Genomic DNA, 24124 nt, shown 5'->3' on the forward strand with positions numbered 1-24124 from the left:
GCAGCTACCCACTGACCATTTTGCTTTGGTCTTAGCTCTTAACTGAAGGCTAGTGGACAAGTCAATGTGGCAGACTGAATCAAGTATTAATTTAAGACAATCATCCTACTCTTCCCTCCTTCTTTCGCTCTCTCTTTTAAAGAATGTAGATTATTTAAGTCAGTGTTCTGTAAAGCACTTTAAGACCCAGTGATTGTAACAAGCAATTTAAGTACCAGCTCAACACAATATTTAAAGGAGGCAAGATAATTACTAATAGCACTAAAAATTAAAAAGAATTGTATAAAAGGGACAGTGTGAATAAACAGCTCAAGAATTAAGTAAAAGAACTAAATATACTTGAGAGACCTTGGCCAAACTATTTTCATTTAGAAAAAGATTATCTTGTTTAATGATTTTCCTGTATACTATTCATAGATGGCTAAGAGAAATATTTATGACAAAAGGAACAAGACAGAACTAAAGCCTAGATGAAATAAGAGCTATTAATGAGGAAGAGGCACAACTGCAGAAATAAAAGGATTCCATTTAATTGTCAGAAATGAACTTGGTCTTTGATGCTCAGCAGACATGAACTGAAGTCATCAATTTAAGAGCTACTCTGACTTAGGCCTGCTGCGCAGCTGCCTCCAGCAATTACAGGAACATGGTGGTGTTTACACCACTGTCAATGATTTGCCATGTGACTATGGAGGAAAAACAGTTCTAAATTTTCAAAATTACCATTTCCTTTTGACATTTAGGATTTTCACCAACTGATTTAAGGTCTGTTTTCAAAGGCCCTAAATGCCTACAAAGACATTCTAGTAAATGGGTTTAATTCCTACCCTGAAGGAAGGAGGTGTTCGTCTATCACACCTTAGAATATATTTTGTATTTTGATGTCAGTGCTTTAACAGAGGGACATCAAAATGTTTCTTATCTGCTGTGTACCCAATGCACTAACATTTATGAAGGGGAAATAATTAGAGAATTTATTCATTTGCTTTTTCATATAACAAAAAAACCCAACACTCATCTTTAAAGGAAGGTGTATCCTGTTTCACTTGGCAAACAAGCACATTGCATATAATTTAAAGGTAAATGTTCATGCATTTTACACTAACTACATATTACTATACATAGCAACGCATGTGTTCAACACCAAAAATAATTTTGGGGAAAGGTTTAGGAATGGCATCGAAAATCCTGAGAAACTTTTCAATAGTACTTTCACTTAGTATAATTTGGTCCCTTCCAAACAAAAACATTTAAAAATGGTTATGATCAAACACAAACAACTTCCAGCAACTTAACAGATTGCAACTAGTCGGCTGAACCACTGCATGAGACATTGGATCTCAGTCCTCCTCTGGCACGAAACGAATAATAATAGCTTACACAGCAGTAAAATACAGCCCCTTGTGAGGACTTGAAGGACTTTCTCTTGTAGAAAAGAAACAATGTTTAAAGTAATGGTGTTCTGCCTCACCCTTGGAGTGGATTCATATAGGCTGCCACAGTAACGTGGGTTACACTGGGGAATGTGTTAAAGCAGTGTTAATTATATGCCCATATAATTTGCAAGTTAGTTTACAAGTCCCAGATGAATTAGGTAGTATATGGGCTTATAAAAGAAAGAAATGGAAACCAAAAGGGGCAAGTAAAACTCTCAATCTTCTTTTCAACTTGCTTATCAAGGTGGGTTTTTTCCCCACCTTAGTTCAGTCATAAGACAAAAGAAAACTTCTTCAATACTCAGTCTTACATCAGCTAAGAAAGAAAAACAAAGTGACAGTTATGGCCTTCTGAAAACATTTTCCTTCCACTTCCATATCAGTAATTTCCCTCCCCTCCCCGACATGTATGCAACAGTAAGTAATTGACTGATTGCCTATTTTATCACAAAATCTAACATAATCCAATTTGTAAGTAACACTTCTGGCTACCCTATCCAAATAGGACACTTTTTGTCCCTATCTTTGCCCCTTTATTATTTCATTAAACACAAATTTGAATATAGATGTACTCCACTTAAGATTTCAAAAGGACAGTGAACCTCCTAGATATTTCTTTACTGCAGCAGCATAGACTTCTTCAGCAACAATGAAAAGAATTATTTAACATCTAACTGACACTCTGCAAACAATTAAACCAAAATACTCAGTGAAGAATCCTAAACAACGGATATCATGTCAGATATTTTAAAACAAGAGTCATATAATAACGTGCAGAATCCTCTGTTAAATAATAAGATTTAGTATTTGTAATTGGAAGTCTAATGTTTCAGCTGAATACCATCTATTATTTGATGATTGCTTTTTCCAGGTACCCTGACATTCAATACAGTTTCTTCTCCCGAAACACAGGTGACTATCAGTAAATAGTAAATACGGTTTTCAGAGGTGCTGCCCAAATACTTCCAGCTCCCATTTTCTGGTGCAAAGAAATACAGTTGCTGTGCCCATCCCATAAGAAAATCAAGCTGGATGTGATCTGATAGAGACAACCAAACCTACAAACTGTTAAAAAGCTATTGATGAGCTAAAAAGAATTTGAAAGATTTGGTTTACTTGGAAATTTCCAAGAAATATTTGTATACTACTTTTTCTTGCTGTTCTCTTTATATAAGACTTAAAATACTCATCTTTCATAGTTCTAACATTTTTCATTCACATTAAACATATTCCTGCCACATATTTGACTAATACTTATTGCCTTGTTTATTTGCCACAAACATTCCAAGGAGCTTTCTCACAAACGGCATTCTTAAATAATTAAAGGAGACTGAACAGAAATTAATGGATCAAGATGATGTATTCATAGATAAAATAACTGTATTTGTACCTTAATTTAAAAAGAAAAAAACCAAGAAAAGACAGTAGTTGCATGGGTAAGAACAGAAGAGTCAGGCAATGCCAAAAGTAAGTTTGCACACACATCTTTTGTCCCTTAATATGTATTTGTTTAGTTAGCATTGAAGTACCTAGTTGCATTTTTCAGTACCATATCACTCATTTTTCATACCTTTAGCCATACAAATTTTTCCATTTCCAAGGAGATATTCTGAAACTCACTTACATACAAAATATTCATAAGACATATTGCATTACTTGAAGTATAATTTGTGATCATTCAATTGCACTGCAATTTTATTTTGCCAACTGGACTGATTGAGACTTAGAGCTACAGAGTGCTTGGCTTTTGATAAATTAACCATTCTTTCTTTTCCATTTATTCCCTTAATACTTTTTAGACAGAAATCTAGAAATTTCTCCCACAGGTGTCACAAAGTAATAAGAGAGAACTAGAGCTTAGAATGTAAATTCTTACAAAATCTTAGTTACAAATAGTCCCTTTCATCCTAAAGAATACCTAAATGTCCATGCATAACACACAGATTTCATTAAATTAGACATTCTTGACTGGAACTCAGGAGCTAAGGAAGGAGGACATAGATCCTAAGAAGCTGGTTTATGTTGCTTGAGGTATAAAGCAACATCAAATCTTGCCAAACCTGCTATTTTTACAAATTAATCTCTGGGTGATTCAGAAGTATCCTAGTGATTCTAAAAAACATCATTATCGTGGCTTGATGCAGTACCTGTCACAAGATAAAAGAGGACATGACGGCAGGGAATTAAAACCAAAGAGAAGCTTCTAAACCTTTGTCTCAGATGGCAAGGTCACTAAAACCCAACCCTGTTCCAGAGCAGAACTTAACACATTTCAACCACAACTTAATACCTAAGGCTACTGCATTCAATTTAACTGGAAAAAAAACCAAAAAAAGCCCAACACACAAACCACACCACACCATCACAGCAAAGAAAATATCCAAGTCATCAAGACTAACATCCTAACCCTTAGGAAAAATACCAGGAGAACTTTAGTTGCTTGTTTTACATTTCAAGTCAAAGACAGTACCTCCAGGAACACTCCAAGGGCTACTCCCCAATCCCTATTCTGGAACAGCTTCCTTGAAGGAATGATTTTCTTCATTCTTGGACGATTACTTAAAAAATAGAGAGACAAAAGTGAGTTTAGTCCTAGAGCAGATCTTCAGGTTCAAAGAGAGCCGTTCAGAGGATGAAACCTCAAGCTAAGGCTACATAACATGTCGGTATTAGCAATGACTGGCCCTTACAACAAATCCCAGAATTGTTTCTTCTGCTATGCAAAGTAAAAGAAATAACTCGGCAATTGAACTGGTACAAATGCAGGGCTCTCCACGCTGACAGCTGTGGCACCAATAAGCATCAAGGGCATTTCTACTGGTGCTAGGGCAGCTTGAAGATTGTGCCACAGCAGCAAGGGTATCTGCGAAGGACAGTCACAGTTAAAAACTGCACTATGAAAATTACAGGTTGCATGGCAAGGCCTCACTTTGGAAAGCCTTATTCAATCAGAACAGAGTATCCATAAAGGGAATTGTTCTGTAATAGTTTCTGTGAGCAAACTTCTGCTGCGTGAGCCATTACTCAGTGTAGGATGCTGATTTAGCACTGATTCAGGGAAAGACTGTTACTGACTCAATTAATTAGTAAATCACTTGAGTGTTCCGTAGGGATCTCCTACTCAAATTCAGGTAAGGCCCAGTCCTGCTTGTCATGTCAGGACCATATTTCAATGAGTAACTGACACATACTGTGCCGTAAACTTCACTGCAAAACATACAAATAAGGAATGAAAAAACTTAGAAAGTTTTCTCTTCTATCTACAGTTGAAGGGGTAAAGATTTAGAGAATACAGAACAGGTATCTACTAACTAATTATTGGTAGAATGTCAAAGGAGGTGGTATCATCACAGATCGTTAAGGAGTCAGGGAGCTGGAATCTAACAACCACAGGGGAGATCTTTAAAAGATTGACAGTGTAAATTCTTAGATTAACATGGGAGACAAAACTAAACCACCTCTCTGCTAAATTAAGCTTTCGGCAATCCTATGAATTCCGAAAGCCATGACTGTGTTTTAAAGCAGTAAGTTATACCTAAAGATAAAGGAATCTGAAGAACTACAGCAGAATTTCACAACTAAATGTCTGCATAAGACACCACTAAATGTCTGGCAAGATACATTTGCTTTTCTACCCCCTATCAAACCTAGGGAGCTTGATTAGAAATATTTAGACACTTTGAGAACACACATGACTTTCCTATAAATTCATCATCTTGAAACTGAAATATAAGTTTTTACTTGCAAAAATCTGCAGTTGTGAATGGACATGTGATCAAGGTGCAAAAGCAGCAGCCAGATATGGTAGAAAGGAATCTATACAAATATTCATGACAAGTCAGAAAAATTAAAATGTGTACATTACAGTTAAGTCACAAAATCAGAAATAACTGACCATATCCAAATATACAAAGACTTGCATTCCCACAGGAAAGAACACCACTGTATAGACTACTTGAAGCAAATGGTTTCCTTTACATTAGATCTTTTATACAACCGTATATTTACGCTAAAACACCATGAGACTCTGGCTAAAAGATCATCTAAAACTTTACTAATAATATATCCTATTCTGTTCACTACAAATCATAGACAGGGAGATCTTTAAACAGGCAGAAAGAAAGAATAAAAATTTAACATCTGAAGGAAACCAGTTTTCAGTTTCCCTAGATCTTAAATTCAGTAACACAGTCACCAATGTGCTGCTCTTGGCACTAACAGAGTCATCCAAAGAGAATACACTAGCTACAGCTCTGCTTTTTGCAAAACACGGAAAATGCAAAACACATTCTTTTAGAACAGGAAAATTAAAAACTTTCCTAAAACCATCAAGGAAAATCAATCAAAAATTGTTCAGGAAGAACACTTCTATAAGTAATACTCAAGCCTGCTTAAAGAATGTATATAATTAATTTGATTCCTGAATAGAGTCAGAAATTGCATTAAGTTTCATGAAAGCCCTGAAAACATAAATACTGTTTTAGCTACAAAATTATTGAGAGAGCCTAAGGCCTTTATGCTTTCAAAAATACTTAGCTTTAGCACTCAAAATTAAGACAAAATGAAGCTAGATGCCTCAACAGATAGGTCACTTACTGCCCAAACAAACACTTGTGAACATTTGTGGAACCTTCCTTACCTCTTGAGAATATGGCAGTACAGGTGACAATCACAATTTCAATGTTTAAACTGTGAAACTAGAGTACCCGTATAGCTAAAAGGACAGATGGTCTTCTGAGATCACTCCAGAGCTAGCTTAGCATCCCTTCCTAAACCACTATCCTGAGAGTAATTCCTTTCTTTACTAAGAGAGCTCCTAAACTGGCCATTTAATCTAGGCACTTAAATTAGGTCACGTAAATACCTTCCTCTATACATAAACCACTATTGAAAATGAACTTTCTTAGTCATTTAGGCCCACATTAACCAATTAGCGTCTCCCAGACTGAATCCACCTGGTCTTTGAGAGCAGGGGAATGGAAGAAGTACTTCCCTGCCTGCCGTACTTGACGAAGAGGCGGTCAGATTGGCTGCCAGCCCATCATGAGGTTTGTAGCTCCAACAAGAAGGAACTGGAGCATTTCGTACCTGACTCAGACACAAGGCAGCTCATGTGCTGACAGAGTGGTGTCCTAGCCCAACAGCCGCTTGTAGGTACACTGATACATCTCTGGCCCACAGCACTATGAAGGCTGAATTGTCCTGACAATACTTCTGAAAAGGATACCCTGCAAACTCTGCTTTGTGATGTCTTGGTCACATGTTAGACTAATTTTGATTTACTGAGTCTCCAAGACTCAATAAAATTGATTGACCTAGGCGGGCACTACAAAATTGTATCATATAAACAAATGAATTCATTCCACAGCCACAACTTTTAATACTGATAATAAGTAACTGTGGAAGAGGACTAGCATATATGTGTGGGAAAAGGACTAGCACTTGATCTACTAAGAATTAGTTATAATCAATAAGTTAATCATTTAATAACAATGATCATAGTTTGAGAGACACTATAGACCTAGTTTTTAGTGCATGATGAATTTATTTTTTTTATTTATACTAAAATAATGACAGATCTTTTAATAAAAGACAGTTATAATGTATGCATGCAAAACTAGAGATAAGGTTTTAGATGCGGAAATATGAAACAATAATAGCATTAGCAATTTTGCATCTTCAAAGTTGTTTTATTTTATCTGAATGGAAAAATGTGTGGAGATACAATGTGGACACCACCAGCACCTACAGATGCACAAATTTCAGAAGATAGCAGAAATCACTCAGATTACAAGATAAGACAGGAAGTAGCTTCAGACTCACATTTCTTTAAAATTATAAAATAAGTGTGAGACATGTCAGCAATGAGCTAATGCCAGCGCTTCGCCCCAAGGGCTCACTTATAGTTGCAATTTTTTTTAAGCAACCCCAACTATGGTAATTGATTTAAAACAGTTCTCCATATGGACACTAGGTAAAGCCCCAATCGTTGATTTCATCTCTTGTTCACAAGAAATTTAGCATATAATTAACTTTTCAAATTGCAGGGTAGACTTCTGGGGCATGTGTGCATGCAGTGAGATTTTACAAATCCTTTAATGATCACTCATAAACCTAACAAAATGAGCTCTACATTCTTATGGCTACAAAAATCAGTTACCAAACATTACAGGAATGACTGATTATTTTCTCCTCCCATACCAATTTTCTGTAATAAATCAATAATGAAGTTTCAAAACAGCTTAAATATAACTAACAATTGTTTTAAGAGCATTACTTTCCTAACTTGTTATAGAAGCAGTAAGTCTGCAGCATACAATCAAGACCCAATCCTTACTTTGTTTGTTTGCTTATATTCCTCTGCATTGCTTACATACATTGGCTTTCATTGGTTACACTTTTTCTTTTTAAATAGAAAAGCCTTGAAAATTTCACAATAGCAGATCATGCCTTGCAATCACTGAATGATATTAAAATGGATTTATTAACACAGCATAAAATCGTGGTCCCTAAACCCTGACTTGTGGAGGTTTTTGTGAGACCCTCAGACCTTCCTCAGGGTCACAGGAAATTGTTGTCACTACAGCAGTCACAGGAAGCTATTGCCACAATGATTCAGACTGATGCAGGGAGAAAAGTGTGATGTTTCCTGTAGTACCCTGTTTCTCGGTGTTGTTACTGAAGAGCCAGCAAAGACTGGAGCTATTGGATGTATATAAACCACAATCCCGTTAATGTGTGGAGTCACAAAGTCTCAGCAAGGTTGTCAGAACTTCAAATTGTAAACCCCTAATCTAAAATTCTTATGCCCTAGTCTAGATATTAGAAGAAATATCTACTATCCTACCAAGACACTATAAACACTCCCTATAAATCCACACACTCATTTAGAGCTTTCATAAGCCTACACTAAGACAGATCAGTTGCAGCATGAACAGGCATAGTGAACTTATACATATCCAGCTCCTCGGATACCAATAACACCACAAATTCCAGCTATTAGGCAATTACCAGGGTGCAGCCCATTCTGGAGACTGCTATCACAGTTTCACTGTTATTGGTAGCTAAATTAGCTTCAAGGAAGCTCAGTATTTGTAGATATGCTGCAACCCTGATTATACTCCATTTATGTATATTGTTCCATTACAACCTTGCATTTTTTGTTGGCTCTTTCATGGTAGTGCACTTTTATGGAACTTGATGCCCAGAGAATGATGTTACCACTATACATCATCTTAAACTATACATACTCTAACCCAATGCACTTATTAATTGAAACACACATACAGGCTGTGACTATTCACAGACTTCAAGGTTTTCTGTTCATAGTTAGGTCAGTGCAATAATACATTTTGGTCATGACAGAACAAACCAGTATCACTAATACTGAGCAGCGCAGGCCTTTAAACAGTCAAGTCTGCCAGACGCGATCCTTATCGCGTCCCAGCTTACACACACAGAAACAATTCTTTCACCTGTGTATACCCATGCATACAGATACAATTGTATCTACTTCTTACAGGCATCATGCAACCACACCACATCCATTCACTCACTCAACCCAAACTTACTACAACTTCTGCAGCTACCCAGCCGGCCAATATGCTGTTAACACATCTTCATAGAGCTTTGCATTTCTCCTGCCTTCCAATTCATCATTTTATTCCCTGCAATTGCATCAGTTCCTCTCTCGAATTCATAGTTTCTTCTTTCTACTTCTGTCCTTTCTGCCACTTGCTGAACACATGGAGACTGATATTAATCTACAGAAAGCGTGTTGGTGCAATTTGTTTCATTCATTCATTTTATTTTGGCAGTTTCTAAAGGTTCCAGTATAGAAACAAGGCCCCAGCTATGCCAATCATTATGCAAACCAGCCACAGAAAGACAAACCCTATCCTAAAGAGATTACAGGGTAGATTTAAAATAAACAGAAATTAAATGGTGATCAAAGGAATTTGGGATGGAAGAAAAATTATATAGCGAGCGCTTTTTTATTAAACTTACAAGTTTCATCCTGCGTCTACATGCCCACTGTTAGTATACTTTCATTTAAGGTTTACCTATGGTATCATATTTCTGTTGGCCATTAGAGTGGCACATAAATGTCCTTATTTACCTCTTTTTAAAAGCACATATTGCACCTTTCAACATACAAATGATACTGCAAAAGAGCTGTTTACAATCTATTTTAAGGTGTCTTAGTAGTTTAAACACATAATCTCCTCTGTTATTGCAATGAAACAATTGAGAGTGTTAACAAGCCATACACCTAGATTTTGTTTCCTATGCTTAGCATAGGGATTGCTGGGGACTCCAGTAGATGTAAAAGATGACAGTTAGCATTTTAATGGTAACTGTCTGCCATAAGCAACACCTGCTGAAAAGCAAGGTGGATTTCAGATAGCATTAACCTCGCTGAAGTTTTGCAAGAGGAAATCTTCCATGTTACGCCCATCCTCTACATAAGTCTGAGCTTAACATAACAAAAAGCCTGCTGGGCTGAGCTATTGGATCTTAATGTCCCATCAGCTCAAGGGCTGAGTAGTCTCTTTGTATTACTCGGTAATTTCTTGTAGGCTCAGAATTTACTGCCATCCTTCTATGCCATGGCACAGCAGCACCAGAGAAATGAACTGTGGCTAACTGAACTGACCGGCTAGCACAATTAAAATCACCAACCGTACAAAGTATCTACACAAGCCATGCTGTTTTATAGTAAGGACCATGACAGTTCTGGCCTCCCCTGCGTGAAAGCTGTCTGGCAACTTTGCTTTTGCAAACTTCTATCTCAGTGCAAGTGTCCGTAAGCTTTTGAAATACAGTATTAAGTCTCCTGAGTAAAAAATAATTTAAAAAAATAGAATAGAATATATGACAATACATAACCTTGTACCCTGCCAGCCCTTCTAGCTAATGTGATGCCTTTTCGTCACAATATTAGTCTTGGGATGAACAAATAGATTACTAGTAGTGTAAGACAGTAATAAGGAAAACAGCATTCGAACAGATGATCATACCTCTAACGTGCAGAACAGTCCTGTGCATGCAGAATATGGTTTGGTCTACTGTTGAAATACAGTTGGAGTGCCTCCAAGCACAGCGAAATTCTTTGCGTAGGAGAGCAATGTAAAAACAGTTCTGGTGTTACATATGAGCTATCTTCACTAATATGTTTCTTTAATCTGTGCTAGGACTCATCTGAATAAGGTAAAAAGTTTCTGGGAAACAGATCTTCATTTTCTACATGTCATATGTTGTCATAATCGTACAGAACAACAATAATGAGAGGAAAGAACAGCAGTCCTCCTTCTACTCCTATGACCACTTCTTTTATACCAGGCTTCTTCAAGATGAGAACTCTTTATGAACCATTTGCAACTTCCGTGAACCTTCCAGAGCCACTATTGCATTCTCCTTGGCAGAACACAGAAAAACCTCAAATCTCAGATCTGAATTAAAACTGAAATCCTTGCACAGGGATAGCTTTGAAATGAAGGTAACTCAGTAGCAACACAAATCTTCTCATTATTCTCCAGAATTCTGGCAAAGAACATATTTAGCCTTAGGGGTGCCTAGACAGTTGCCGTCTTTCAAAGCATTATGGCCTCAGGATACAGATACAGATCTTCTACAAATATGGTCTAACAAAATTGTTTCAAGATGATTTAGGAAGTAATACTAATGGTAGGTAGTTTTGGAAAAGCTTACCAAATCTGGTTTCTTTTAAGCCACAGATCATATGCTGAATCCATCTGCTGTTTCTCTGTGATACAGACTGACAAAGCTGCAAGCACCGCTGGAAAAAAATAAATTTGTAATTCAGTCTCTACTACTCCTTTCCCCAATAAACACATTCTATTCTACCCACCTACACTACCAAACCATTGATTTAACAGATATGGTGGTAAAACGTACAAAAATTTATTGAGCAGTTTTATCTTTAGCAAGCAGTTTTATCTTTAGCAAATTCTTTTAACTATATTTCTAATCTATTTGTCTCCAGAAATGTGTCTAGCTATTCTTCCTGATGTTCCCATATGTTCCTTACACACTTCACACCACCAATAATGCAAACATTACGTTCACCATGCAAAGTAAACCACTACCAGATACAAAAGGAAGAGTCTTTACATCTGTTATGTAAGTCAAACCACTATGATCAGGACAACAGGGTAGGTTAATCAGGCCTTTATTACTTACTAAAATCTTATAGCTAGCAGCTTGCAAGACCATGTTTTACTTGCATACAGTTATACATAGCTTTTTTGCTGTTACAGAAGACTATTTATTCCATGTCCTCATTTATTATTACTAAAAAAATTATTTGCATTACTGTAGTCTTTTAACTACATATAACTCACTCTTCCTACAATGAAGAGAAAAAAGGTGAGTGTAGTATCAGGCCTTAAATCTGACCAAGGATTTTTTTCTCATACCTCTTGCAAAAATTTCGTTAGTTCTTCATGCCCGTCGTTTATAACTTTTTACCTGACAACTCGGGGTGTAGCTCTGTTTCTATTGGAAGCATATGGTTGGCAGCAACTTTGAAGTCTGCCAATAAAAGTCACTAACATGAAAGAAAAGGAATACTTTATTTTTAAAGAAAATCTTATAGATTTGACTTGTTACTTTTCAGAAAATTTCATTTGTTGCCAAACCATATATCTCTCATAATAGCACTAGGAAGAATAAAACCATTCATGCTTTAAGATGACTTTTGTCTTTCTGTCTCCAGTTGCTCCTACTTTTCTTTGCATCCTTCCTTCTAACAAATCCCTCCTTTCTACAAAGGACTCGGTTTCCCAAAATATAAAATCATGCATATAACAGACTAAAACCTTTCCTTTTTCATTATTTTTTGTTTAGGAAATACAAGATTTCCTACCTGGGGGGGAAAAACGCTCACACAGTAGCAACTATTAATCCCACAGGAAGAAAAATCACTGATTCAGAACATCCTAAGGGAAAACGTTAACTCTTTTTCTCCCCTTTTCAACACTGCGCTTTTCACCTTTATCCGATGTACCTAATTCATGCTACTTAAGTCTTTTAAAGTGTTGATTTACTTCACAAAAGACACCAGGCCCTCTGCCTTCCTCACATTTTCCCTCTTCCCAGCGACCCGCCCGCTCACCACACTGTTCTTCACTCAGCCCCCTCCCCCCAGCAAGGGCCCCACTCGCCTCCACAGCACGGGGGCAGGTACCGCCACACACCAGCAGCACCCCCCGCCTGCACACGCGCGGCGGGGAGCGCGGCACCGTACAAGCCGGGAGGCACAGACGGCCTCTCCCCCGCGGGGGTTCCGCTCCGGGGCGAACCAGCCCCCCCTCGGGGCCGCCCTCCCGCCCTCGCCATCTTCCCTCGCGCCCTCTCCCAGCGCCCGCACCGCGCATGCCGGCCACCGCGCGGCTCCTGCCTCGCGCCCCCCTGACGGACGTTTGGCGCCGCCAATTACGAGCCTCCCGCGGGAGCGGCTCCTCCTTTCACCAATGAGATGGCGGAGCAGCCCTAGAGGCCCAACCTCTCTAATCTGTAACGGCCTGTAAAGCACTAAGCCACACCCCTTCTTCCTCTTCCCGACTCTTCATTGAATGAAGTCCCTGCTGGCCAACGAGAAGTTCCCGCTGGGCTTGACGGACTACAGCGCTCTCCAGTAGAAGTAGAAAATTGCACCGCGCCCACCAATAGGCTGCCGGATGCGAGCCTAGGGGGCGGGCTCTCCCTCCCAGGCGGGCGGGGAAGGCCGTGGTTATCGATCCCGCTGCTGGAGGGAGGCGGCGGTGAAGCAGCAGAGAAAATGGCGGCCATGGCTGCGGAGGCGGCAGCGACTGCAGCGGTGCCGGGCGATGGGGGGGCTGGTGAAGCTGAGCCCGAGATGGAGCCTATCCCGGGCAGCGAGGCCGGCGCGGACCCTCTCCCTGCCGTCACCGAGGCCGTGGAGTCGGTGGTGCCTGATGGGGAGGAGGCCGACGGGGGAAAGGTTGCTCCCGGCGAGGCCGAGGAGCCGCCGCCTGTGCAGCTCGCCCGGAGCCCGGCCGGGACTCGGGAGCCGGAAGCTGAGAGGACGGAGAAGCTGCCGCCCTCCACCCCGGAGGTGGGCTCGCCCCAGGCCGAGCACCGGGGAGCGCCTAGCCCGGAGTCCGAGGAGGAGCCGCAGCCCTGCCCGCCGCCTGCTGGGCACCCTGAACTTCCCGAGGAGGAGCCGCAGCCCTGCCCGCCGGCTACTGGGGGCTCCGCGGAGCCGGAGCCCGGGGAGGAGCCGTCCCGGCCGGAGGAGGAGGAGCCGGATGCTGCTGCTGCCGCCGCTGTCGAGCCCAAGTCCCCGGTGCCCGTGGCTCCGGCCGGAGGGGAGGCGGAGGCTCCGCTGCTGCCTGGCTCCGAGGTGCGGGTCACCCTGGATCACATCATCGAGGACGCCCTGGTGGTCTCGTTCCGGCTGGGAGAGAAGCTTTTTTCTGGGGTCCTCATGGACCTCTCTAAAAGGTGAGATCTCACGGGGGAGCCGTCCCGAGCCCCGCTCACCGACGGGGGCAGCGAGCTCGCCCGGAGCCGCCTGCCCGCGCCGCCCTGCGCCCCTCCTGCCCTCAGGGGCGGGGGAGCCGTGGGCTCGCCCCGCGGCGGGGAGCGGCCTGGGCAGGAGCCGAGGGGCGCGACGGCAGCAGCCTCCCCTCCCCTCCCCTCCTTCGCCCCGGGAGGCCGGAGCCGTGGGTCCGTCTGGGGGCAAGCGGCTCCTGCCCCCGCGTCCTCACCGGGGAACGGAGGCAGCAGCTCATGGGCGTCCTCTTCCTCGACCCTTCTAGCAGGGGGTGGAGGGAGCGCGGCGGGGCGGGCAGGGCCCCCCTCCCGCCAGGGGCCGAGCCCCGCGCTCCCCGCCCGCCCCCGGCCTCAACGCGCGGAAGGGGCAGCGGGCCCTTCCCGGGGCGCGGGGTGTGAGCGGTGGCCGGTGGCTGTCCGGACGCCCGTTTTATAGTGCTGTCCTTAACAAAAGTAGTCCCGAGTGGGAACGAGAAAATGGGGGAGCCGGGAGAGGGGCGAGCACATGGGCACATCCTTTTGACTCGGTTGGGATTCATGTCTGGCCTCCAGCATCCCTGTCTGCCGGGGAAAAACGACCTGAGCTACAGATGTTGGCGTTTATTCCAGTCTTTGTACAAACGTACGGACACAGAGATCTGTTTTTCCACTTGGCTTCTGTCTTACATTGCCTAGGTAACCTTGTTTTTCAGTACATACTATTTTTCAGAATAAAGGTTTTCAAGCCAGGCTATTACAGTCCTGAAGTACAGTTATTAGTACTGATTGCTCCTTGTATGCAACGAATGGGGTGAAGTTTAATGGTTCTTAAGTACCCTTTTTGGGGGGGACAACACACACGACTGTTAGGTATCACAAAATAACTTAAAGCCTTATCAGACTGTGAGGTTTGGGATTTGCTTCTTTCATTGCCTTCCTATAGCAAGGGGTTCTTGGGAGGCCAGAAGTCATCAGTGATACTGTATATCTTATAAACAATATAACTGCGATTTACAGGTGAAAATTCCTCTTCGTCTTAGTGTTTGTTTTCTAGACGTATAAGGACTATGCCAGTATATGAGAGAAAAGTGAAATTTGACCAGGGTTGTTATTTAAAATAATTGGCATGCAAAAAATGCAGTGCTTTTTTCCCCCAAAATTTAAGCTGCATGTGTGGTCATATGTCTTTCCTCACTCCCTTTTACATTACTAGTAGCTGTTTGATAACTTTGTGTAATATCAATACTGTCAATGCTTTCTAAAAGGAAAGGTATTAGGGACCAGCACTTTTGTCCTGGGCCTAGCTTCTTGGTTGGTTTTTGAAACAGAAGGCCTTTTCTGAAACCCGAGTTCTGGATAATGTCATGGAAGTAAGTTTTAAATTTGTCAGTTGTTGTGGTCTGAAATGCTAAGTTATCAGTTTGTCTTTTGAAGCCAAGTACTAAAATGTGATCTGCAAACTGTGCTCACTTCTAGTGTGAAGTATTAAATGTCTCAAAGCAGGCCAGAAGGCGTTACAACTTAAGTTGTAATGCTAGTTAACATCAATTGTTTTGTAGGTCTGAAGTTATACCAGCAAAATTATATCGTTGCCCTGGTTAGCAGGGTGACAAAGTACGTGCTTCTGTACTTCTAGGGGTCTATATGTTTGAAGAAGGAAAATACCAGCTTCTCCCTTACTCCTGAACGAGACAATATCTTACTAAACACACATTGACCACAAACATCCCCTCATTTGCCTGAGGTTTTCTTGTGCACTGAAGATCCTTCTCTCATGCAGCTGATCGACTGCAGCCCTTTGCAGTAAAGGTCATCTGTAGCAGGCAAACTGTCTGCTTCTTTTGCATTGTGGCTTCAGCGGAAGCATGCATCTCAATTTCCCCTGTTTTTAAGCACAGGCCCTGGGGCAAGTCTTCACAGTAAGAACTGTGGAAGAGTGATATGTGAAGGCTTGTGCTGTTACTCCCAGATTCTCTTATGCAGTGGAACCACTTATTCCTTTCTTTCCATTCATATGATCTTGGACTTCCTTCAGAGGTGCTTCTTACATGGGAATCCAGAAGGTGAAATTTAAATTCTAAAAGTCAAGCTCTTCAGAGTGCCTGGACAAGAAGAATTGAGTTTCTAGACATAAGGTCTATAATATTTGGCTGGTGACAAGTAAACGTTTGTAGATAAATAGGAGTCTCTATTCAAATGTCTCAGAGCAGGAAATGCAGTGGTAAGTGAACTCTAGAAATAGTCCAAGAACTTGCTACCTGTAAGAAATTGAAGCATTATCAGAAAACATGTGTTACGTGAATGCCCAAGATTTAAATTTTATTCTAGACTTTGACTTTGGTGGTGACTGAATGATAGTACTGTTTAGGTATCAGCTTTTCTTAATATCTGTTTGTTTGTGTAGCAGCATGTGGACTTGTAGAACGTTAACATTTTTCATGAACTTCCTTCTGTATCTGTGGCAGGCCCTGGAATTCTTATAACAGGTTTTTCCACTGGACCAAAAAAAAAAAAAAAAAAAAAAAGAAAAAGGAAGGGTAGGGTTAAATCAAAACCACCTAAATTCCAGCATGCATTTACATGAAAACACTAGGATTTCTGGTATGGAAAATGGGTGGTTACTGAAAGCTGTCTCCACTAGCTCATTCAAGTGCATGGGAATAATCTTATAAACTTTCCTAATGCAAAGGGGATCAATATCTTAAGACTGCCAGTTCTTATTAAATAAAAGTGAAATTTTGCATTAGAATTTACTCATTCAATAGCTTCAAAAAGTGGCTGATGTGTTCACTGCACGTGCTAATACTGTTTTCATCGTATACTCAGAAGAAAATAATTCCTAGTCCTTTTTGGGTCTTAATTTCTGCTTTCCCCTCCAGGGCAATGAAGGTGCTACTTCCGTACAGTACTAAGAAGAGCAAGTTTTAATGACTGTTTTAAAAATCTGTCCACTGGACTCTCTTTAGCCATCTCAAGTAATGTTCTGAATTACTTGAACTTCAAGGTGAAAGAAAAGCAAAAATGTCCCCATATGTTTCTAGTTTAACAGTTTTGTTGTTGTTCATTTTGTTTTTTTCTGTTTTCCTAATTCTGTTTCCATTGTTGAAATGGTGCACTGACTTTGAATTTTATTCTTGTGAACTTTGATATGAAGTCAGTGGTGTTTATATTAAAGGTCTGATTTCCTCTTCCTCTCCTACCCCCTGTAAATAGGATGTCCATTTAGGAGTTTATAACACAAGAACACAAGCACCTCAGTGTTCAGTGGACTTTATTCCTACATTTATTTGAGGTAAGGAAGTATTTTCTCTGCCTGTACTGATGGCAGTCTCGTGTACCTGTCAGCAGCTGCACAGGAAGTTTTGAAAGTCAGCGGAAAATAGGAACCCACATCTACTGAGTCCCAAATCAATTTCTTATGCAGTAAATCATCATTTAAAGAGGGACATATCCCCACTTTTGTTTCTCTGAAGGCTTATCGCACAAATTAAAAATGTGATCCTACTGTTAAACTTTATTACTGCTGTTGCCATTACCTTGTAAATGCCTTATTGCATGCTAGGATAAGGTTTTGATGTGAGTTCCTCTGTGTATACCTGATGGAGTCGTGCTGATAGCAGAGATGGGAAATGTAGCCAACTATCAGGCAGGCAGGAGAAGGCAATCCTGTCTTATTTTGTCAGAGTGGGTAGTGGAATGCTTCATGCACTACTGTAGTTAATTTTTCATGCCATTGTACAAATTGTCATTGAAAACTGCTCGTTGGGTATGGGGCTTAAATAGGGCTTGTAAGCTTGCCGTGTCCAGCATTTGACTAACACTGTGTTTGCTTAGGGTATATGAGATGTTAATGCCACCTGCTGGCTCAGAATTAGTGTAAATCTTGCTCTGCACCTGGAGGAAGTAGACAGTAAGGAAATATCTGATGAGCGTAGCATTTGTAAATCTTAAAATGTAGGATTAAGAAGTCCTGGTTTTAGCTTGCTCTTCTGGAGATAGGATAATTATTTCTGCAATTTTTTTCTTCTCTTCCCTTCCCAAAGATTAAGGGGAGGAGGGGGGTTAAATTTATGTTCTGTTGTTTTGGCAACAGTCAGGACTTGGACTTTCTATTATTGCTTTATCATTTGACTAAAATTTTCCTTCTAATCCTACAGATGTGATGGACATGTGTGTCTTCCTATTGTCTTTTTCTCTAAGCTATTTCCCTTCCGACTTGTGTGTGATCATAATAGTTCTTGAGGGGGAAAGGGAGAGCAAAAAGTTATGTTGTGACCTAAAAGCCTTAGATATCCAAAAGATGCCCAGTGTATTGCTAGTAGACAGATGTTTGAAATTATATCTTACTTGGAGTTTGGTTGTGGAAGATAAGGAAAGACTTCCTGCAGCAAGGTATGCATGAACTATGTGATGAAAATAAGCTTTTATGGACAGCTTCAAATTCTTATAATCCTAGTAGCAGTTTTCAGTTACAGCATTCTTTCTTGGCAACTCGAACTCTACGCTTTTCCCAATTTATTCATTGAACTTTCTACTGCAAAAGAAAAAGGATAAATAATGAACTGTTGCATCCATTCCCTAGTTCGTGTTGTCTTAATCTGAAGAACATGTTAGATTTTTAAATCATTTACATTTAGCACTTCTTGAAACTTGCGGTCTATGTATGCTCGCATTTTGTTGGTATAAACTCCGCAGGGTGAATCTAGTGTGTTGTAACCATATACGCCAAGAAAGGTGGGAGGGGAAAAAAAGGTACTCCCAAGTTGAGAAATTCAAGATCCGCTTATGCGAGAAGGAAACGGCAGAAGTCTTACTTGAAAAAACGTGGCACACTTCCCCTTGCTCTTAAGTTCTCTTTTACTAGTAACTTCATTTAATAAATAGGGACAACATTTGATCGTCCTTCTCTGGGGAAGGTTAAGTTCTATAGAAGTATTGATGTTCTATGATATATGTTCTCAATAGTAAAGAAATGTCTGTTACTCAGGGTTGTGTGTGGGTTACGTTTTGGGTTGATATTTTTTTAAACTTACACTGTGTGCAAGATGTTCCTACAATTCATCCCCTGTTCTCTTTTGTTGTTTCTGAGGTGTGTAAAGGGGCTTGGTGAAATTCTAGCATTTAAGGAACAGCCATAACACTTCTATGACATTTGCTTTTATCCCCAGAACACTGGAAGCATAGGTGTGGTGTGAGTGTGTGTGTGGTTGAGTTAATCACACATACTTTGCTTGTGACTGACAGAGGTTATATTGAATGGTATAGTGTCAAATTTAGCCTCACTTAGAGGACAGGGTTGGATCAGAAGACCTTGTGATATTGCTTTCAACCTAAATTTTTCTATGTTTTTGTAATGTTTCAGCTTTTATATGAAAACAGTTTCTTTTGTGTCTCTATCTACATCCAAAACTTTATTGTTATTTGTTGTCACTTATCAAATGCTTTTTGAAAGGCTTACTCATTTCCAAGTTTCCACTTGGAAAGTGAAAATGTCTAACAAAACTGGACTAGCTTTTAGGATTTTGCTAGTAGAGGTATAAAGCATGTTAAAGCTGCTGCTTATACTGAAAACACTTGCCAATATGCTCCTGATTTTGAGCCAGTACAAGGAGTGTGACTTCCCTTTCTCAAACCAGTAAGCCCTAGTCTTGCTGGTAAATAGAGCATCTGTGGACTGTGCCTCAAACTTTCCCTTCCTGAAGTAGCTGTAGTGTGCTGCTGTTCTTTGTTGGACTGTGATGCCACAGATGATGGTTAAACTGTCCTTTCTTCTTATGGTATGCTTTTCTGTATTCCAACAGCATGGGTTGCCATTGCTTTCTAAAACTAGCTTGACTTGACTTGGCTTGAAGTGTTGAGAGACGGGGTGGAGGTGAAATTTTCAGTATGCTTTAAATAATTTTTTTTTCTTTACGCTGTTATGGGACTGATGAATCTTGTCCATCTTAACACTGAATTGGCTTTAAGTTCATCCATTAATAAATGGTATCATTCTCTTCCACGTGTCTTCTGTCTGACTGGTATGTGGATGATCTTGAAGTGTATATTCAAGGTATTTTATCTTAATCATAAAGTTTTGCAATTGTGTAACACTTCCAAATATATCAGCAAAGCATCTACTTTAAAATGCAACTGACACTTGAAACTAATAATGCCAACAGATGTAAGAATTAAAAGATAATTTCAGTTTAAACAGACCTTCAGCTTTATAAGCAAACCAGTAAAATTGTGGTAGTTAGTGGGAAGCCTAAACTTTAACAGATAGAATGCTTTAAGTTTACTTTTATATCCTTGATAGAACTCCATGTTACAGAAAACTGAAGGAAATTCTGTGAATTCACTTGTAAATCCTTTCCAGTGAAAACATGAGGGGTACCTTCAAACTTCTGTTGGGGGAAAGCAGTGATTAGGGGACCACCTGCATACTCTTGAGGCTTATCAACTTAGAGATTCTTCTGTCTCTACAGTGGATAATTCTTCAAAGTCTGCATCAGCATCCTGACTATATGGACTTCTGTGATTCAGTTTCCTGGAAGGTGAAGTCTTTCAAAGGGCTTCTAACTTTATGAAAAGGTGTACTGTAAGCTAATACAGCCCTTGGTATATTTGCATATTGTTTGGTATCCATTAGTTGGTTTCCACTTGGTAGTGATTGCAGCAGGAGACCCTGGTGACAGTGGTTAGGGTCCGAAGGATTAAAATCAGCTGCTGCCTTGGATACTTCTAACCAGCTTTCTCGAGGTACTCTTTCAAACTCAATTCTACATGTACCCTGCTCTTGTCTTTCCTCTGCCTTGAAAGTGTGCCAGAAACAAGAGCTTGGATTTCAGGCAAGTGTACCTGCTTGAGAAACACTAAGCTTACCATTGATTAGTAAAGTCTTGGAGTATGTGAGCTTCCTACTAGTTTGCTTAAATGTGGATTATCACGTTACTTAATTTGAACTATCATATCTTTAACCAAATTTTTCTTGGTGCTGAGAGTTTGTGATGGTGAGGCAACATCTATTCTTGATGATTTGTTATTTCCAGAGAGTCACTTGCACTGCAGTCCTTTGCCATGTTTTTAGAGCTCTGAGATATGCATTTTTCTAGTCTATTTTGCCTAGTGTTACGTTGCTCAGGAGGTGAATAAACCATTGAGTTGATAGTTTGGCTTCTGTGTATGCTTTTTTCAGTAAGGTGCCTGCAGCTTAAAGCAACGTGTTCCATATCGCACTCTATCACACCAAGTAAATCGTGTATTAAAAATAGGTTATTGCATAATCTGTGTTTTGAATACAGGTTATTTTGAAGAGTTCTGAAATACTTTGTGTTCAAATAGCTATGATCTAATTGTATATTACATTGAATATTATAATTTAAACCCTCAGTTTAGATACTTGCATGAAACATATATACTTAGCTCTACGTTATTTCAGCATATTATTATACTCCCAGCATTCAGAGTCTTTGAACTTTTATCCATGCAGTAAAAATTGCTTCAGTTGTTGCTTGTCTTGGCTTTTGCGAAACACTAAGGATGATATTGGGTACAAGAGCAATGCAGACTACAGTAATCTCCGATTACCTTTTTATGATTTAGTGGTGAAGATGAGTTTTGATCATAGTAATTTACAACAGACTTGACTTAACACTTATCACAACACTGGAAGTTACTGTGCTTTGCTGACGTTAACTCAGTGTGTTCGCAGACAAATGTGAAATACGTCTGAATCAGTTCAGTGGGTTCTCTCCTTTGGCTCTTCTTGGCAGAACAAGGTTCTTTTTCATTTTTGGTTCTTTTAATAGAGAAGTGAAAGTAAGACATTGGAGGCTAAAGATGAGAGCTTAAGACTTTACATAGTAATGTAAAAACACTTTGCCCCAGGATGTATTGTTTAGATGTTTGTATACATACAGTTATGAATTTAAATGGGATTTGTTGCTTATCTCATGTTTATTTTCTAAAAAAATACTCTTTAACTGTGCTGTGTTTTGCATACAAATTGAATAGTAATATGTAGTCATTGTAGTAATTCTGCTATAGAATTTAGATTTGAAAAAAGTGTTTTTACTTTGCATGGAGTACTTAAGTTTACACTTCTGTAATACAAATCTGTATGACTTGGAGACAGGCTTCTGGGTTTGATACCCAAACTAGCTTTTATATAATTACAAAAGATGCCATGGTACCTATTCATTAACTTGCAGTTGACAAACTGTGGAAATAAAACCTGACTGTTTTTATCATATTTCTGTCTGCATACCCTAGTCAATTGAAAGCTCTTCTCACTGTAAAGATCACTGGACTGCCAGAATTGATCTTGTCTACCCCATTAGTCTCTTGTTTAAATATAGTTCCTGATATTCCTGTTGCTATTTATGTCTTTAATGCATATGTATATTGAAGTGATATGTACAGCAGAAATATGATTAGATCCTACTGATTGCTCTGGTTGTAAAACTTCTTGGAGATAAGTTTCTTACGATGGGTCTCAACCATCTTCTCTTCTAGAGGTGCCTTTTCAAAGCAAAAAAGAGCCAGGACACCTTTACAGGAGAGGAAGCGTGCAACATGGAAAACTGGTTCTAATTTTGAATAGGTATGAAGCAGCAGTGCACTGCTTTCCAGAACTGCCTTAAATTAGGTTGAAATACCTATTTCTTACTTTGATTTTTCCTAATGGTTCAATTTTAGATCCCCCATCAACGAATCCTTCTGTTCCTTCAAGTGATAGTCTGAGGTAGACCCATAACATAATATTATGCATGAGTGGGCTGTACAATGAACAGCTGGAACTTACGCACAAATGGATTTTTTTTTTTAAGCAAACAGTAATTGGAGTATGTCTTTCCAAGAATAGCCTTTTCTGGAGGAAAGTGCTATTATAGTAGGGACAGGTGATGCTCGGGATCAGTATATTAAAAAAAAATGTAGTTTGTAGAATAAAGACAAGGCAATTCCTTATAGTACTTAAACATGCAACATGTGACAAACGAAATATGTAGGTAGCCTCACTGATGTAGTGTAACTGAAATAGTTTCTTTTAAGAGGTGATCTTCTACTGCCCAATCATTGATTGACATGTGGATCAGTAAATGTCACAATACAACTGAGTTGTCGTTTGGATTTTTTAACCTTTTTTTATATGGTAGCCTTTTAGTCCAGCTTCATCTCTGTAGTAGATGAACCAAATGCTAGCTTTCGCAACTTTTATGTCTAACCTACATACACGTGGCACTCCTAGCTATTTCCAACATGTAGTTGGTGTAACAAAAATTATTATTTTGATTGTATGAGAAGCACTTGTCTTCAAGGTCCACCAACTAGACGTATGAAAATAGAGCTTGAAATTCTAGTATATGCAATAAATACTTGTATTCATTGTTGAACTAATTAGATGCTGTGTCATGCCTTGTCTTGAGTAGATTTGTTAAGATCACATCTTCATTGTGCTTCTTCTCTTAAGAAAAATAGGCCATTCTTTGTTTTGCCTTCACTCTCTACTTACCTTGTTCTTTGTCTTCATTCTCTCCTGATTAATTTACTGTTTCATTCCTAAGTTTTTCTGCCATTGTTCTCTCTTCTTAATTTTCATATCGTTCTTCCAAGTGGCATAGCTGGAGAACTTCATTCACCAGGGAGGAAACAAAGATCATCTAAAAACTGAATGTTTATGGACGCAACCTGCTGTTGAATGAGGCCAAAGAGACGGCGCCATACACTCAGCTGTTGAAAGTAATATTCAGTCTCTGGGCTTACCAAATTTATCTTGTACTTCAGGTGGGCTATGTCTTGACTAGTCATGTCTTTATGTATTGACACATCATTTACAGGAATAGTGTCTTCATTTGCTCTTACATAACTGGCATTAGATGATATCCATGAATGTTCTCTAATTCTACAATTCATTAATTTTTAGCTAGACAGGGGTGGGAGATTCTAGTTCATTTGTTAAAACAGTACCTTTTGTGAGACAGACTCCGGCTTCAGAGATTCAGTCTGGATTGGTTTTGTGTCTCACTAAAGCAGGTTTGCACCTTAGATAGAAATTGTGGTTTGGCTGTCCTGTTCTTCAGCTGTTTGGCCTGTGTATTATGCAGATGCTTGAAGGAAAGGATAGTCTAAGATGCAGTATTAATCTTCAGTGCCTTCATGGTATCAGTCATATGCTGAGCTTTCTGTTA

The 24124-nt window shown here is 39.8% G+C and overlaps 2 protein-coding genes across 9 annotated transcripts in view; one reads left to right on the forward strand and one right to left on the reverse strand.

Annotated features, from left to right (window-relative positions):
* The window catches only part of FABP6 (fatty acid binding protein 6), a 45468-nt gene extending 33010 nt beyond the window's left edge, over positions 1-12458 (reverse strand). Inside the window, exons 1-2 of one of the 3 annotated variants that reach the window (XM_050905418.1) lie at positions 12325-12458; positions 11148-11235 (exon numbers count right to left, since the gene is read on the reverse strand). In XM_050905418.1, coding sequence (XP_050761375.1) covers positions 11148-11178 — 31 coding nt within the window. In that variant the 5' untranslated portion in view covers positions 11179-11235; positions 12325-12458. Of the gene's footprint in view, positions 1-3906; positions 3995-6075; positions 6212-11147; positions 11236-11875; positions 11921-12324 lie in introns of those variants that run through there. The other 2 variants (XM_050905419.1, XM_050905420.1) reach the window with 2 other exon arrangements.
* Positions 12459-13239: 781 nt separating this feature from the next.
* The window catches only part of PWWP2A (PWWP domain containing 2A), a 29869-nt gene continuing 18984 nt past the window's right edge, over positions 13240-24124 (forward strand). For 2 of the 6 annotated variants that reach the window (XM_050905160.1, XM_050905158.1), the window contains exons 1-2: positions 13240-13662; positions 13756-13925. In XM_050905160.1, the coding sequence (XP_050761117.1) occupies positions 13240-13662; positions 13756-13925 (593 nt within the window). Of the gene's footprint in view, positions 13926-22494; positions 22540-24124 lie in introns of those variants that run through there. The other 4 variants (XM_050905159.1, XM_050905156.1, XM_050905161.1 and 1 more) reach the window with 3 other exon arrangements.

This window comes from Gymnogyps californianus, chromosome 14, assembly GCF_018139145.2.
Source record: "Gymnogyps californianus isolate 813 chromosome 14, ASM1813914v2, whole genome shotgun sequence".
Lineage (NCBI taxonomy): Eukaryota > Metazoa > Chordata > Aves > Accipitriformes > Cathartidae > Gymnogyps > Gymnogyps californianus.